Source organism: Phallusia mammillata, chromosome 2, assembly GCF_965637545.1.
Source record: "Phallusia mammillata chromosome 2, kaPhaMamm4.hap1.1, whole genome shotgun sequence".
NCBI classification, from domain to species: domain Eukaryota; kingdom Metazoa; phylum Chordata; class Ascidiacea; order Phlebobranchia; family Ascidiidae; genus Phallusia; species Phallusia mammillata.
The window spans coordinates 3785508-3801683 of record NC_137253.1 but is presented as its reverse complement, the minus strand read 5'-3'; the positions used below and the strand labels follow the sequence as shown (position 1 = coordinate 3801683).

Here is a 16176-nt window from a genome sequence, read left to right as displayed (position 1 = left end):
TGTTGTAGCGGACAAATTATACTCACAAATATTACCAGCATGTAAAAACAATGATGACCCATAGAACGAATAATTTAGGTTTGGGTTTAAAGATCATCGATTCACAAAATGTTTTTGATTGGGGTTTGCAGCAGCCAGCAACACAGTAAACACATTAACCGCAGAATCACTCAGATTAATACCAACACTTGCTCCATGTAAATAGTCGCGTTTCTATCGTTGTGAAACGATACCAGGTGCGCTTTGGAAAAGAGCCCGTCACGCATTCGTGTCGTTCTTAAGACTAACCCAACCCACCAGCATTATTGTTGCCAATTAAGCGACGTGGCGAGACTCGGCTGAAAGCCTCCGCACCTATTTTTAACCTTTGGTTCTCTACCAATTAAAATTGCCGATAGACTTTTTGTTTTCGATTTACATGTTGCTAACAATATCGCAAATGCTGTCAATGTGCTTTAGATACGTTACTCAGAAGCGCTTGAAAACAACAAACGATTTATGCTTATTGTTTGGCTGCAATCCTGTGTTGGGCAACATTTAATGCACAAACCTAAATGACAAATTTGGACTATATTTAATTATTACTGTTTTCAAAATTAGTTAAACGAGTGGTTTATTGGTGTGGTGGGTGATTTTGTGCGTTAATAAGATTTCGAATTTCTGAGTAGTAGATGTCAATTTATAATTATCGTCGGCATATTTCTAAGCTCAAAGAAAGATCATAACAATGGCCTTTCATGAACCACGCTTAAATTGGTAGAAATATTTTGAATGTTGAACCGACCTTTAGCGCAAAATTAATTGCTTTTGTTTTCAATGGGGCGTGCTCCGTGCCTTTGTCGTTGTTTTATCGAAACGTTTTACCTTCAGAGTAGGGGTTAAATAACATTGCTGTAAATAGTTCGACTATTAATATGAGTCGTGTTGTAGGCGCAGGCTTCATTAAGGCAATCAGGTTGTGTGTAGTTCAAAAAAATGATAGGCGTAAATTAGAACAGAAAAACCTATCGCATATATTTTTGTTGTTGTTGTTGTTGTCAACAACTTTTGTCTCAACAACTTAGTATCGTGTGATAATATTAAAAGAACAATTTTTCCTTTTAAAACTTTTGTGTATGTGCTGACAGCGTGGGTGAGAGAAGGGTTTCTCTATTTCCCGTTTTTTATTCGGGATTTCGGAAGATAAAATAATTCTCGAAATATCGACAAAATAAATATTCCCAATTGCGCCATTCCAATGATAAAATTAGTATATATCCGCTACAAATGTCCATCCGACTTTAGCGTTAACATTATTATGTTAGAAAAATAATAACGCGTTTTTGTTTCGATGCCTTAATTTCAGTGACGTGATTTTATAGAGAAACAGCGATTTTCCTGTGGAAACATTCCCGAAAGGGAAACCTTGACTAAGAGGTAATACGACATGAAATACGAAGCATGAATTAAATTAAAATGATGACGTGACGTGTCGCTGTTGGGGAAATACGTGCACATGACACAGAAACCATTTTCACTTGCTTTTATACAGTAAGAGCTTCTGCAGTTAGATTCATTCTTTGCTGAAATATTTTGGCTAAAAACTAACTTTAACCCTTTGTCGTCCAAATGTTTTTGACCCAAAACGTCATAGACGTCCAAATTCTTTTTTTGTTTTTTCAAATAGCACAATACATACAAAACACGATATAAAAGGTTTTATTCCTCAATACAAATGATTATTTTTTTATGGACATTTCAAATATGGCTTTTTTCTATGTAGCCAATGCCAAAACAGCCTTATTTTTTACCAAACCAATCAATTCTAAAATCAACCAAAACCATACACCAAACAAAAAACATGAAATTATTGTTCAGTCAACAAAAGTAAACAATGATATTGTACATAAAAGACACCGTTTGTAACTTTGAAGCGTATGATACAGCTCAAAGCAAAAGCAATACCCAGGTTTTTGTTGCATAGATTTCAGCCACTTTTTTCCCTTTGCCACGCTTGAGTTGCTCCGTTGCTCTGCGCCGCGCCGTTGCTCCGCGGTAGCCACGCTGGCGCAACTTATACCTCCTTTGGGAGGTGTTTGGACTGGTAAACGCTGGCGCAAACAAAGGACCTCCCAGGGAGGTACTTGGATCTCATTACATAAACCATAAGGACCTCCCAGGGAGGTCATGTCGGTTCCGGGGGGCCTCGGGCGTAGATTTACAAGAAACACCCACTAAAAGTCATTTTCCATTTAACTTTGTTCCCGAATTTAATCGACTATTTCACATACTATTTTATAGTGAGGTTTATCACGCTCATTAACTATTTTAGACCCGCTTAAGGCCAAAATTAATACTGCGTTCTAATGCGAGATTGCTATCTACATTTTAAGGGGGCCACAGGTCCTACAAGGTTAACTTGCAGGAGGCCACAAGACTAAAAGTTACTTTAAGGGGGCCATGGTCCACGAAAGGTTGGGAACCACTGATTTGGGCGATTACACTGGCTCATTAGAAAAATAGTAGGCCTGAAACAGAAGCATTTTGTGCATTAAATTATGTTATTCATAATGAAAGTTATTCATAAATTGTATAGTACGAAAGGACTTTGTGACGAGCGGTAATATTTTTAAAATAGCTTTTCCTTTCAAGTCTTTTGTCAAGGCCAGCTTTTGTTTAAACTTCTGCATTAAGTTAACACCGTAGATGAAAGGTATGTCATGGATAAGAGGTAGGGTTATCATACTAGCTAATTTACCAAAAGTTGGTGGTTTAATGAAGTCATTGAGAAGATAAATGTTTCGCTGTTAGTGAATTTTTATATCTAGCACAGTAACTGTTTGTTGAGCAATAGATTGTGCTCCATAGGGTGGTGTTTATAAAATGCTTAGCGAGTCTACTGATCGAGTTCGACAAAACAGACAAGCACAACCTGACAAGTTATAACTGTGGTGCACCGCCTAGCCGATTATACCATAGTAGTTTACCACCATACACAATAAACTGTTGTTGTTTTTTTGTGTTCAGCCGTATGACATGGGTTTAGTCGTATGCAGTGTTCTGTACTATGTGTTTAGCCGTATGTATAGGTTAACCGTATATTTGTTTTTTTATCTTCTTTACATCTGGTCGTTCAAGTTTTATGGAAAGCTTTTGCGCTAAGCTGCTTTGCTTAATTTACCCCTTGGTGGGTCACGTACATCACAATTTAAAAACAATATGGTGGGCTGAATTATCTGTTTATGAGCTAACAGCGTAGATGAGATGTGGGACATGGATGAGAGGTAGGGTTGCCACACAAACGAATATAATCAAAAGTAGGTAAGAGTTCAGTGAAGTGGTGGAGACGATAAATGTGACGATGTCAGTAAAATATTTATATCTGACACAGAAACAGAACCTATTTGCTACGAAATAGATCGTCAGATTATACTGACGAGTCTACTGGACCTATAGGCTAGAGCAGGGGTCGGCAACCTTTTCAGCGACGCGTGCCAGTTAACTTTTATTTCTATGTGTTAATGACCTCGCGTGCAAACGTTTTTCAAAGTAATAGTGGTTTGTGCCTGCAGATATCAATGATAAAGAGAAACCAGAGTGTTTTGTGCATGTAAGGCTAAATTTGAAGACAATGGTCCTATAAAAACTACAAACAAGCAGTGTAACAGGTTTAATTGTTACTTCAATATAAACACCCAAATCGTTGTCGTGCCTTAAAAATCCATCTCGCGTGCCAGGCCCTGCCAAACCCTGCACTATAACTTCCAATTTAGCATTAACAGCGACAAAAAGACGCTTATTCAAAAACAAAAGTATTTCAGAATACATGTAGTATTGTTCCAGCAACATTGTATACCCCGCACATAGAAATTATTTAATTGTACACAGAAAGTAAGGGTACATTTTGGTAGACCAATACTGGCGAATTGATTTATTTTTAACAGCTTTGAACTTCGAACGCGTACCTTTATTTAACCATTGCACAACCGCAGCTAGATGGGTTCAATTTTCTGCCGTTTCAACAACTCTTCAAGTTAAAATCCTACCGTCGATTTCATGTCAACGACATGAACTTGTTTTTTTTTCCTTGGCCAATTTATACGGACATTTGTCATTCTCTTCTAACAATTAGTCCCGGTATGTGCTTATTTCTTCATAATTCGCTTACCGGCGCAACAATTCCAAACCGGCGCAATTAATTCACAACCAGCAGGTCAGTCTCGCATATGTCAGGATGTGATGCCTTCTTGCATTTCATAGAAAATAGTGACCTTTAATACACTGATCTAAGCTGCATTCCCTTCATTCACGTTTCTTCAGTCGTATAACTCAGTTTTTATGCGGTATGCACTTGTGTACAAAGTCGCTGCACATTAAAATGGATACAACTAAGAACGCGGCGGTCGTCTTTCATTTATGTGAGTTGCGTTGTAGGCGCAGGCTTGATTCTGGTAATCAAATTGGGTTCTAGTTAGAAAAAATGAAAGCGTTCAATGCAAGAGAAAACCTATGTTAGTCATTAGAATTTGTTTGCTATTAAAAGCAGTGTCACTCAAACCTTTGCGTGTGTTGCAGTGGGTGGTGGGCAAAGCCATATTTTATTTTACTAAGAGAAAAAAGATAGAAATGTCGCTATCAGTGGTGACACAGAAACAGTTTCCATTTGTTTTCAATACAGATCTATTGCAGTTAGATTGATTCTTTGCTGAAGTATTTTCGTCCATACCATCTGAAACATGACTTTGCCGAAGGAGGTAAGGAAGTTCTGATAATATTCTGTTTTTGTTTCTTTCTTTGTTTGCTGATTTATCCACCTTTTTGAAGAAAAACCGTCATTTTTAACCAATTATTTTTTTAATTATTCAAATCAAAAGAGACTGTCTGGATTTAAATAAAACTATTTGTTTTTAGTTTTTGCCTAAATCCTAAAACTTTTCCACCCCATTTGATTTTTTAAAGCCTATGGTTATGGGCCGCCGTTCCAGATTAAGTTGCAGCAATATAGCTAACCTGCAACAAAGCATAGCTATCTTGCGTCGCAGTTTACCCCGTGGGAAATGTCCCACAAGATAGCTGTCACAAGATAGATAAGTTTTGTAAGGCTCTTCTGGCAATATATACAAAATGTACTCAAAAAGAGCAGCAGACGATCAGCGTCAGTGTAACGTTTTATTTTTGAAAAACAGAAATATTAATTTCGCCTATTTGGGCATCGTCAGTTTCCGTCTAAAAAGAAAAGAACGATAAAAACACATAAAAGCTAAAACGGTAAAATACTAAGCAAGTAACAGCCGCAAAATCAGACTAAAGCGATAAAAAACAAAGGAGAAGGTCTGCAACTAACACCAAAGCTGAATGACTGCTAAAAAGGCTGGTGGCAATAAAGGCGCCGGTAGCAAGCAAAAAAACTAACACATTTAAGAAGGCGATAACGTCATTAAGTGATAAGGGGTCGTGTGTACAAGGTGTCAGAAAACTGATTATTTTACCCGTGGCAAAATTATTGGTTGCATGTTTATGGACGCCTTTAGGTCGTTCAACCATTTGTCCTCACAAATATCTAACCGGCTCATAGGCGGCTCTTCAACAAATATTACCGAAAAACAACTTGATATGTTCGTTTTTTTTGTAGACAGGGATGGGAGATTAGGTAATGTTTTGCCAACGCCATCTTGTCGCTCTTGCTGTCTGTTACGTCCCCTGTTCGCCACGTTGATCTGTGTGCGTTCCATCTTGTGCTAAAATGGTTTTTCGTTTTTTTTTACGTATTGTTCTTTGCATGTGATGCAGGTGGCCACGTATATGCCATAATTTTTGCATGTCAGTTGTTGCCTGAGAGGAATAGAGTGGTTGGAAGGGGTGGTGACATAGGAAACGGAAGGAACCATAGCTTTGAACCCCTTTCTACAACCACACAATGCGCATTTGCCGCATGGTCGTGAATATCCACCAGCCTGTTGACTCGACATATCCAGTACGTGCTTATTAGATAGTATTGCGCCCAGTGTTTTGGGACGTTTGAACGTAATGCAAGACCCGGGTTTCAGCGCTTTTTCTTTGCCTGTCAGGTGAAGGATGCGTGGAAAATTTGTAGCCCAGACAACTCTTTTGTGTGGCTCCTGCGGCATAGTTTTAGGTCCAAACCGTTGTTTCCAGGTGGAAGCTAGTGTGATTATGTCCGAAGTCATTTTCTTAGGAAAGCAAGTAAGTATACATTTTTGCTGCAACCTCTTAAAGCTGTGGATGAAGTCGGCATCATATTCATTCAGGCGGCGCATGCGTACTGCTTCCGAAAAACAATTGATTTGAATACGCAAGGAGGATGGTGCAAAAATCCATTTAAAAAACGACGGGATACAGCCGTAGGTTTAACGTAATCTTTAGTTGTAAAACCTGTTGCGGTGGTGTCGGACGTTACATGGAGAACGTCGAGGAACTCCAATTCTTTTCCAGGTGCAGCTGTGCATATCTTTCGAAAGGTGAGGGACAGGCCAAAACTGGCAAAAGTTTTTCTTAATTCGTCCTGTATATTTTTTGCATCATCTGCACTTTTTGAAATCCATATAATGTCGTCGATATATCTTTTAAACACCATCGTGTAATTTTGTATGGTTGAGGCGCATTGATAAATGATGTGGTGTAGAGCTATGTTTGCCACCGAAACCGAGTGATTGTCGCCGGTGATGATGCCGGTCTTTAGTGAATACAAGCTGTTCTCGAAGTGGGTGACAACATTTTCCAAACAGTGCATAGTGAGCTTGACCAGCAGGCGTCGGCCTGTGACGCTGTGCTTAGTGTATTTTTTAAGGCACAGACCAGTGCTATTTTTGTCAACTTTCGGTCCAGGTTTGGATAAAGGGCCTCTACGTCGGCAGCCTTAATAACTAAACTATCCGTGTTGCCGTGTGCTTGGTACTCCAATTTCCACTTTTCAATTTCCAAAAGATATTTTTTGCTGTCCTTGCAGTATTCGTCCACAGCTTTGGTGTTAGTTGCAGACCTTCTCCTTTGTTTTTCACCGCTTTAGTCCGATTTTGCGGCTGTTACTTGCTTAGCATTTTACCGTTTTAGCTTTTATGTGTTTTTATCGTTCTTTTCTTTTTAGACGGAAGCTGACGATGCCCAAATAGGCGAAATTAATATTTCTGTTTTTCAAAAATAAAACGTTACACTGACGCTGATCGTCTGCTGCTCTTTTTGAGTACATTTTGTATATATCTGATAAGTGTAGACAGATCCGTCGGTCACCACCCTGTCACACAGGCTGATTCTTGTAGTTTGCTATGACATTACACTTACGCTCTTCTGGCAAGTATTGTTTGTTCCGACGTTTCGACGTCCTTCGCAGGTCGCCTTTATCAGGATAAATAACTTGCGGCAACTTAGCTAACTTGCAACGAAACATATCTAACTTGCGGCAACTTAACTAACTTGCAAGAGTTTTGTTTGTTTTCAAAACGGCATAAAGACGTCGTTAAGTTAAAAGTTAAGGTTCAGGGGGATTTCACAACATGTTTCATTTTCTACCATGCCAGTGTCATCATGAGGTTTTACGGATATCAGCGTGAATAAAAAGGATTAATTTATAACACTCTGAAACTATACCAGGGGTCGCCAACCGCGGCTCCGGAGCCGCATGCGACAGTTTGCTCCCTGTGATGCTGCTCAGTTTATAAATTTACCAAGTGCTTTGATTACACTTTATGTGACGATTATGCCTTTTGCCAAGTGCGCCTAATATGCAAGAAACTAACTGACAACAAAAACTCGAATTAATGTCCCGAGACAAAAACACTTTTGCAGTGGCATTTAATTTCAAAACGGTTTTGTGGCTCTCAGCGTTTTTTTACAATCTGAAATTAGTCCGAATGGCACTTCGAGTGGTAATGATTGGCAACACCTGACCTAGACAAAAACATTTTTTAACGAACTCTGTTTGACTTGATGTAACGAAATTTGTAAGACAGTTATTGTTTTAAACTAAATGTGCTTTAAATAAAATCAATTGTAATAATTTACTCAGCGATTATGAAAGCTTGACGGGATTTAAACCAATAAACTTTTGTTTGCAAATCAGTTGCACAAATCAATAGCAACTCAATTGAATGATTTAGTTGTATGGCTCGGGTGGACATCAATAAAATGCATATTTGTCATTATGCGTAAAAAATATTTTGTGCCACAGTTGCAAAAACTGGACTGTGGTGACATCACGTGCAACCTTGACAAATTCGTGGCCGGTTCAGGAGGTTTCGGAGATGTTCTATTTGGATACCACAATGGGTTAAAGAAGGAAGTTGCCATCAAAGTATTTGAGGTGGCAGGTGGAACGCAGAAAAAGTCGATGGCTGCGAAAATGTAAAATTGGTCAAATACATAAACTACAAATAGCCATATTTATCGGAATATTCTTTAGGATAAGGGAAGAAATGGGACACTTGTTGAAAGCAGATCATGAAAATGTCGTTCAAATTTTTGGCTACGTTCAATGGTCTTTCTCAATGGGAATTGTGATGGAATACTGCAAAGGTGGAGATTTAGAAACGCTATTAATGGATACATCTAAAGAACTGGGTCTTGCCGTGCGCGTTCGCATACTATACGAAATAGCATCAGCATTGGATTTCTGTCACAACTTACCTAACAAGCGTTTAATTCACCAGGACTTAAAACCTGGAAACATTTTGCTTACCAAAGAACTAAGCTGTAGACTGGCTGATTTCGGGGCCTCCGAACTGGCAACTTACAGTACTTCGACAACCGTGAATACTTTGGCACGAACCAAGAAAGAAAGGCCCCAATTGACTCCCTACTACACCGCTCCAGAAAAACTAAAGGACCCCACCATGAAACCAAGAAAGGAGCATGACGTATATGCTTTCAGCATGTTATTGTTTTGGGTCTTGACTCGTAAAGCTCCCTATCCACGTCTGGCAGAAGCAGAGCGAAGGGAGTTATTGGAATTAATTAAGAGAGGAAAAAGACCAGACTGTCAGGAAATACAGGAATGGATGCAAACTTTGGTCGGTAAAGACAGAAAAATCGCACAGAAACTCCAACTACTGATGAAGAGATGCTGGGATCAAAACGCAACAAAACGTCCTACAATGACTAAGATAAAAGATGAATTAAAAACGTATTTAGACAAACAGAAAACCACCAAAATACTTTCCCAAGTTTCAAAGACTTTGACTCAAATACATTTGGACGAGCAACCGCAAGTCAGCGAAGGTCGACGCGTTCCTCTTGACTACTTTTCAACCAGGACCAGAAGTTTTCAAGGTAAAATAATAAACGCGTAATAGAAAATTCTTTTAACAGGGGGTATCTCCCGCGAGAAACAGAATACATTACCCATGTTGAAGATAAACTGATTTGCAGAAACCTCTATTTGTCCTAATAATGGTGGTAGATAAGATGTTGCCAATTGGTGAGTATTTTCGATGACAAGAAAATTTTCCTGCCCCATTCTTGGGACATAATTGTTTCACTTTGATAACTTTGTTATGGTCTCTAGCAGTAAACCCTTAATATTTTCAGTGCCCTCCACATCAGGTGACACCGATGGAATTCCAGCTAGACCGACAGAGGGTGCACAAGGGCTAGTGCAGTCTGCTTCCCAACAAGACAAAGCGTCTACATCTGGCAGACATCAGCAACAGGGTATACGTTCTACTAAATGAAATTTAGTTGAGCAGATATTGCAAGCAGTTACTTTTATGATATTTTCTGTTATTTTTGGCTAAAAGTTTTCAATGGTGGTATTTCATGTCATATGTTACTGCATCATACCTCAGAATACCGCATGTTACTTTTGTTACGACATGGTTTGTGGAATGTGGAGTGTAAGCCTCAACAAGGGTAAACGAGATCAGATTGAAGTGTTATTTCAATTACAAACCCTCACCCCAACCGAAATAGCTTTAGCTACCAGCGTTTTCCAATATCGACACATTTAGAATTTTTGCATAAAGTATATTTATGTCCTAAAACTGACCACTATAATGCGATAACATGCGGTATTTAGTACCACCGAATTTTTGTGAATACAATGTTTTTCTTTGCCTGTGTTTTAAACGACACTTTTTTTTTTGTCAATCATTTTTTTGAAATCATTACTAACTTATTATATGTATTAAGTACATGTTGCTTATATCTTACAATAACAATTTACAAACAATAGTTTACAAAAGTTTGCATAAGGTTATGCAAACTATGTGTCTTGTTTGGGCGAAACGTTAGGTTCATCTGTCATTTTTGTGCTTAGATTCCAGTAGCCCTGCAAGTGCTGAAGTCCAGCGCTCCACCGCACAACCAGAAATCGCCCATTCCAGCAGCACATCACTACAACAACCTGCAGGTAAACCAACAAGCAGTTTAAACTTCTACATGTTTGTTGACGTCGATTACTTATATCCCATACAAATGATTAATCTTTTGACACTAAACTACCTGTCACATTGTCATTGTAAGAGTCTTTGTGTCTTTGCCAATTTCTATTTTGGTTCGGAAAACAATGACTTATTCGAACATATTCTGTTAACAGTTATGTTATTATCACCGAATAACGAGTGGAAAAACGTTTCCGACTTATCAAAGATCATTTGTCAATAAACCATTACTTCAGATCGTATAAGACACGACACAAATGCTTGATCTTGCAAACACTAATTTAACTTTGTATACATTAGCGTTGTTGATTACGCCGATGACAGCACGCTTACAACAGGTTTGCAAGAAAGAAACTGTTCTTTTACCTCTGAACTTAAAGGACCCTGTGTTTCATCTGATTCTGTTAAAACCTACCTTACAAAATCTTTATACCTCTATTTTTGGGGGGCGACAAACTAAATATGCAGTTGACAACAGAGACAGAGTGCAGAATTGTAGTCTAATGAATGTAGAAATTAAACTGTCTAATCAGTCATTATCAACAGTTACTGCTTTACAGTAAATGCATTTATGAAAGTGAAGATTCTTTTTTGTGACTCACCGTCAAATGTGACCTTCGTCGAGCCCCTAAAACGCCCCCTTCGAACCCAGGTTAAGAACCACTGCGATAAGTGTATATCACTGGTGTAGATGTTTATTATCAGGGGAGCCAAAACAGATCCCTGGACAACGACCTGCTTGAGGCGGCGTAGCCTGCTTTGCTGGTCTTGAATAAAAAAGTTGCGGTTGTGGAGGAGCGCTATGTACGTCATCGTTTTCGCTCCTATTTATTGTAAAAAAGTGGAGGGTAAAGGCGAGAAAAAGAAGAGCGAAAAAAGAGTGGTATTGAAAAAAGTAATGATGAATAAAGAAGAAATGCCTTGATGAAAAAAGAGTAGTGAAAAAAAGGGTACTAGTAAAAAAGAAGAGCGAAGAAATGCCCTGTTCAAAAATGGGTTGAAAAAAGAGGAGTGGTTTGTAGGGAGTTCTTTTTCTCAGGAGGATTACATATTTTTTGTGAGTTTTGTGTTTAAAATGAAAATTTTTTTGTAAACGCGTCATAGAAATGTGGTTGTTTTCATCAAAGAAGACATAAGTTAGTTTAATTGGTTCAAGATTTCTTTTAGAGGCATAATTTTCTTCAAATTTTTTAATTTAATTGGTTTAAGATTTCTTTATTCTTCTCTAATAAGGAATCTAGACAATTCCTCTTAGCAATTTTTTCAGCTAAGCGTTACTTAAATATTTTAGTTCTCTGTGTAAATTCAATGTATGAAGCTTTAATTTATTATTGAACGATGTTTCGCCGTTTTTACTTTACAGTTAACAATGCTTTGTCACTCCTTGTTTTCACTCGTAAGCGCTTTCTCCGCTTATATCTTTTTCCTCTTGTGGCCTTTTTCACTTCTCTTTTTTCACTCTTTAAATCACAGCATTTTTTCGCTCCTCTTTTTTATCCACTCGCTTTCACCCTCCTCTTTTTAGGCGCGGAAACGACGACGTATATAGTGCCCCTCTAGCAGACTCTTAACTACTAACCAATTTAACGGTTTCCGCTACCCATCGTTCCAACAAGCAGCAGAAACCAAGGGTGCATATCATATCGCTAATTAACACTCGCCTGACAGTTAAACGACTGGAACTGATATTCACTACCATTATTTTTGTTGCCGGCTTTTGCAGCGACCACCAGTGGCTAAGAATAAACAGGTTTCGAAATTCTTCCGCTCACATCACCGATAATCGCTTTCACGGCAGGCAACCGCGTGTCTCCAGTATATGCAAGAATGCAAAAGTGCGGTGCAATTGGTGGAACGTTTATTGTGACCACGCTTCTATACGATGCAGAGTTGTAAGTCGGGCCGGGCTTTTAGGGCCGTGTTCGGTCCTAGGTTTCTTAAAAGTAAAGGGCTAGCTTCGGGCTTGACTTTACACTCTGTTATTAGCATTCTGATACGATGTCCCGAATAACATGACTTTTGCTCTTTAATGAGTCAGATGTGTTTTCTTTTACAGTACCTCTTAGCGGTGGTGACCGTTGTCGATCTCACCCATTCTAGTTGGAAAGGGCAGTAAAGTATCGGGCCATAAACGTTTTCGCACAGAGGTTTGCCGTAACTGCACTTCGGGAAATCTGTATAAAAACAATGGTACTAAGTCATCTAACCCATTTTTACAAGCCGGTTGGATTCAGGCACGGCAAATCAACACCGAAACAAGCGAAAGGTTGTTGCCATACTATTCTTCCATCTCACAGCTTGGTACAAAGCAGTCTAAAGCTTCACTTTCACATGCAAATTGCTTCACATGTTGCTAGGCAATCACGGGGTCAACGTAAACTTGCCGCAGGTATGACGGTATAATACATGTCAAGAGATTTTCCCATGGTTGTCATATAATTCTTTACATAAAAATCAGCGATTTTATTGATTTTTATCACAAAACATGAAACAGTTGAAAAGTTAAAACTCAAGTTAAAACAGAGAAGAATGTCTACAACAAAATGTCTGTTGGAATATTGATTAGGAAACGTTGTGTCCAACGTAAATTGGGGAGTCTAGCGTCAAACATCTGTTTTAAACTTGCACGTTGAGAATTCGCACAGTGAAATAAACAGTTGGTTGTTTTGTGTATATTCGTACTTATATATGTATATAATCCTGTTCTGATCTAAGAAGGTAACAAACATGTCAATAAACGGCGCGTGGCTCTGTTGGAAAAAACTGACATGTTTATTTTGTTTGGAAAACAGATTTTGTTTGAAATCAGTTACCAGGTTGTGAAAATTCCCCAATACAAATATCCATTAATTAATCCACCAACTTTGCCAATATGGAACTGTTTTTGCAAAGCAAGTAGGGCGTTTAGCTCCTACAAGCTGTTTTAAACACCACGTTGAGAATTTGTACATGGAAATGTGGGTTGTTTTGCTTTTATACCTCACACATGTTATTAAAACAACAAAAATTCTGATTTGATCTAAGAAGGTAGCAAACATGTCAATGAAAATTGCGCGTGACTCTGGTGGGAAAAAACTGTCAGGTTAATTTTGTTTGGAAAACAATTTTGTTTGATATCAGTTACCAGGTTGGAGAAAAAATTCCCCAGTGCAAAATCAAAACAAACATCCAACTGCAGCAATACTTAGCATTATGTCATCACAACCTAGTTATTACGTCACACAGACTAACATCTTCTTACGTTTTAATTTAAATTGTTAACATGTGGTCGTTTTTAAGGAGAAGATAATAAAATAATAAAATTACCGAAATAGTTGGTATTTAACACTAAAAAGCACATATTTATTGCAAAATTTTTTTTTTATTTACATGAACTAGTGCAAAAATATAATATATATTTTTTCATGAAACTTAAATCAAATACAAATATCACAAATAAATATTTTTTTTATTTCCCTGCAGATCAAACTGACGAATTCAATCAACGCGCACAAAATTATGTTGATTTATTAAAAACAAAAAAGTATGACGAAGCAAAAATGACAAAACAACAACTTTCAAGGTCAATCACAGGTCAACCAGGAATCACTGCAGAAAATCTGAAGGAAAAAGCCACAAAATTTAGAATTGACGGCGAATATTTGGAAGCCATGTTGTTGTTTAGCATTGCCGCAGATTTCTATGTGAAGAAAAATTCCGACTCCGCTGTAGCGAAAAGCGTAATGATGTGTGCGTGGGAAATTCAAGAAACAATCGAACTTTTGATAAAAAATTCTGATTCATCTTCGAAGTCGAGAAACAAAGAAATCGTGCGTGATCACGTGATTTCACTGATGCGTGACATGACTCAGCAAATCCGTGACCTTCAAATAAACGAAGGAATTCGATGTGAATGGGAAGTTTGGTGTTTGTTTAACATTGAAGTGAGCCAATGTTACATCGGAGATTTGGAATCGAGAGAAACAACAATAAAACTTGGACTTGAACGTATGGAAACTAAGTTCGGGAATGAAAGTTCAAAGTATCAAATCTACGGTCACTTGTTTCACAATCTTGCTGTTGTTTGCGGCGAAACTTCACGATTCAAAGAAGCAGTCGAATATTACACAAGAGCAATCGAAGTTTTCAAAACATCTAAGGATTTAAGAGGAAGAACGAGGAAAAGTGATTGCAATAAGTGGGAGAAATTTGCAAACCAACAAAACAAAGTTGCAAAAGTGATTAAGTTTGCTTGGAATATTATTATCAAAAAAATTCCAACCACATTTTTCATGCAAATACACTGTGTGTTTGATTTTCTTGACTTTATGCGAAATCGCTGTAAACGACCGTTATTTGTACAAACGTAAAAATATGAATTCTTAGATTGTTGATAAAAACTGTTTTATTTTAAGGATGCTGCAATTTTTTAGGAGTGCAGACGGTTCCAAGTTTGACAGTTGAATTCGTCGAATGCCACAAGCACAATATCAAACACCATACGCCTGGCAGCAAAACTCAATTTGCACAAGTTTTATGTCTACATACTGTTCGCGTCTTTTTCAGGTTAAAACTCGTTCTCTCACATATGTACAGCGCCTATCCTGCATCGTAAAGCACGTGCATCTGGCTGTGGAAACAATCATGCAATAAAATATCCCGTAGTTCGGAAACATAAAAAAATAAATATGATAGAAAACGTTGAAAAATATGATAGGAAACGTAAAAAAAATAAATATGATAGGAAACGTATGTTTAGAGAGAGAAAAAGAGAAAACTAGACACCCTGCAGTTAGCGAAACAAAACAACTATAACCGGAAGAAGACGTAATGGAAGCGAAAGTGGAAACATAGAAACCGGAACACAACAAAGAAATAGAATTCACCACAACCACTAAGTTAATTGTCGTTTAAGAAAATTCCTTGTGGTCCCAGAGTCAGATCTGCACTGGAATAAACACTGGCCCCGGTTGTCGTTGTAAGAAGTTTCTCTTCCCTTGATACTAAAGAAAAAAATGTAAACTTCTTGACGTCATATCCATAAACCATAACGCTTTTACGTCAATTTTCAATAACGTAGTGATGTCACGCCGAGAAACGTTTACAATGAAAGCTAATGTTTGTGACGAGAAATCTTACGACGGTTCAGGTTGGTCGTGACAACAACCGACAGCTAGTACTACTTTGGCATAATACACATATTTCATACGCCCGACGTTTACACTCTTTTGAATCGCTAAATGTTATGTACCTTTGTGGGTTGTAAACTTATAAACCAGTGGTATTTGTCTGCGTCAGTGACAAAGCGATGTACGTCAACTAATCCGCCAGTGGGCGCTATTGACTCATGAATTAGTCTCGACCGGGATTTCCCGATGGTCGACTGTAAAATCCGCCTTTCATTACATTCCTCTGTGAGCAGCAAGTGCCCTCTCGCTAAAGTGATTCCAACCATTAGTTCTTAATTGATTAGGAAGGTAAGACTGTCACAAGCTCTACCAAGTAAAATTTTGCGTAATATCCATGCACAAATTGCTGGTGCTGTTTGAGAAAAGAAATATTGCATTAAGTAGACAGAATCAACAAATTCAACTTACTATGGAATAAAGTTAAATGCAGAAAATTCAGTAGAATCAAACTAAGTAAAACCAATATAAAGTGTCATTTAGGAGGGATTGGCTTATCTCAAGATTAAAATTAACAACTATTATCAGCTTAATGTAACTGTGCAAATCTTAGCCTAAAAATTATTCTTGAAAAAGCCATTCGGAAAATAAAGATTATAATATGTGAACAATCCAAATCATTATTGTTTGTGCAGAAACTG

General features: G+C 37.9%; 2 protein-coding genes across 2 annotated transcripts; both read left to right on the top strand.

Annotated features, from left to right (window-relative positions):
• The first annotated feature begins 7847 nt into the window (after positions 1–7847).
• On the top strand, positions 7848–9281 carry LOC145212199 (receptor-interacting serine/threonine-protein kinase 1-like). The gene is made up of 3 exons (XM_080080238.1): positions 7848–7862; positions 8165–8337; positions 8396–9281. Exons 1-3 carry the CDS (start codon positions 7848–7850, stop codon positions 9279–9281), a joined length of 1074 nt encoding a protein of 357 aa, XP_079936364.1.
• Positions 9282–13835: 4554 nt separating this feature from the next.
• Positions 13836–14729, top strand: LOC145214599 (uncharacterized). The gene has a single exon (XM_080083160.1). The coding sequence runs from the start codon at positions 13910–13912 to the stop codon at positions 14717–14719; it is 810 nt and encodes a 269-aa protein (XP_079939286.1). The 5' UTR covers positions 13836–13909; the 3' UTR covers positions 14720–14729.
• The last annotated feature ends 1447 nt before the right edge of the window (positions 14730–16176 follow it).

Bases quoted from the DNA above. Each gene is read 5' to 3' on its own strand.
- LOC145212199 (XM_080080238.1), top strand. The intron at 8,338-8,395 runs GTAAAATTGGTC...AATATTCTTTAG, and splicing joins AAGTCGATGGCTGCGAAAAT to GATAAGGGAAGAAATGGGAC.
- LOC145214599 (XM_080083160.1), top strand. From the start codon at position 13,910: ATGACAAAACAACAACTTTCAAGGTCAATCACAGGTCAACCAGGAATC.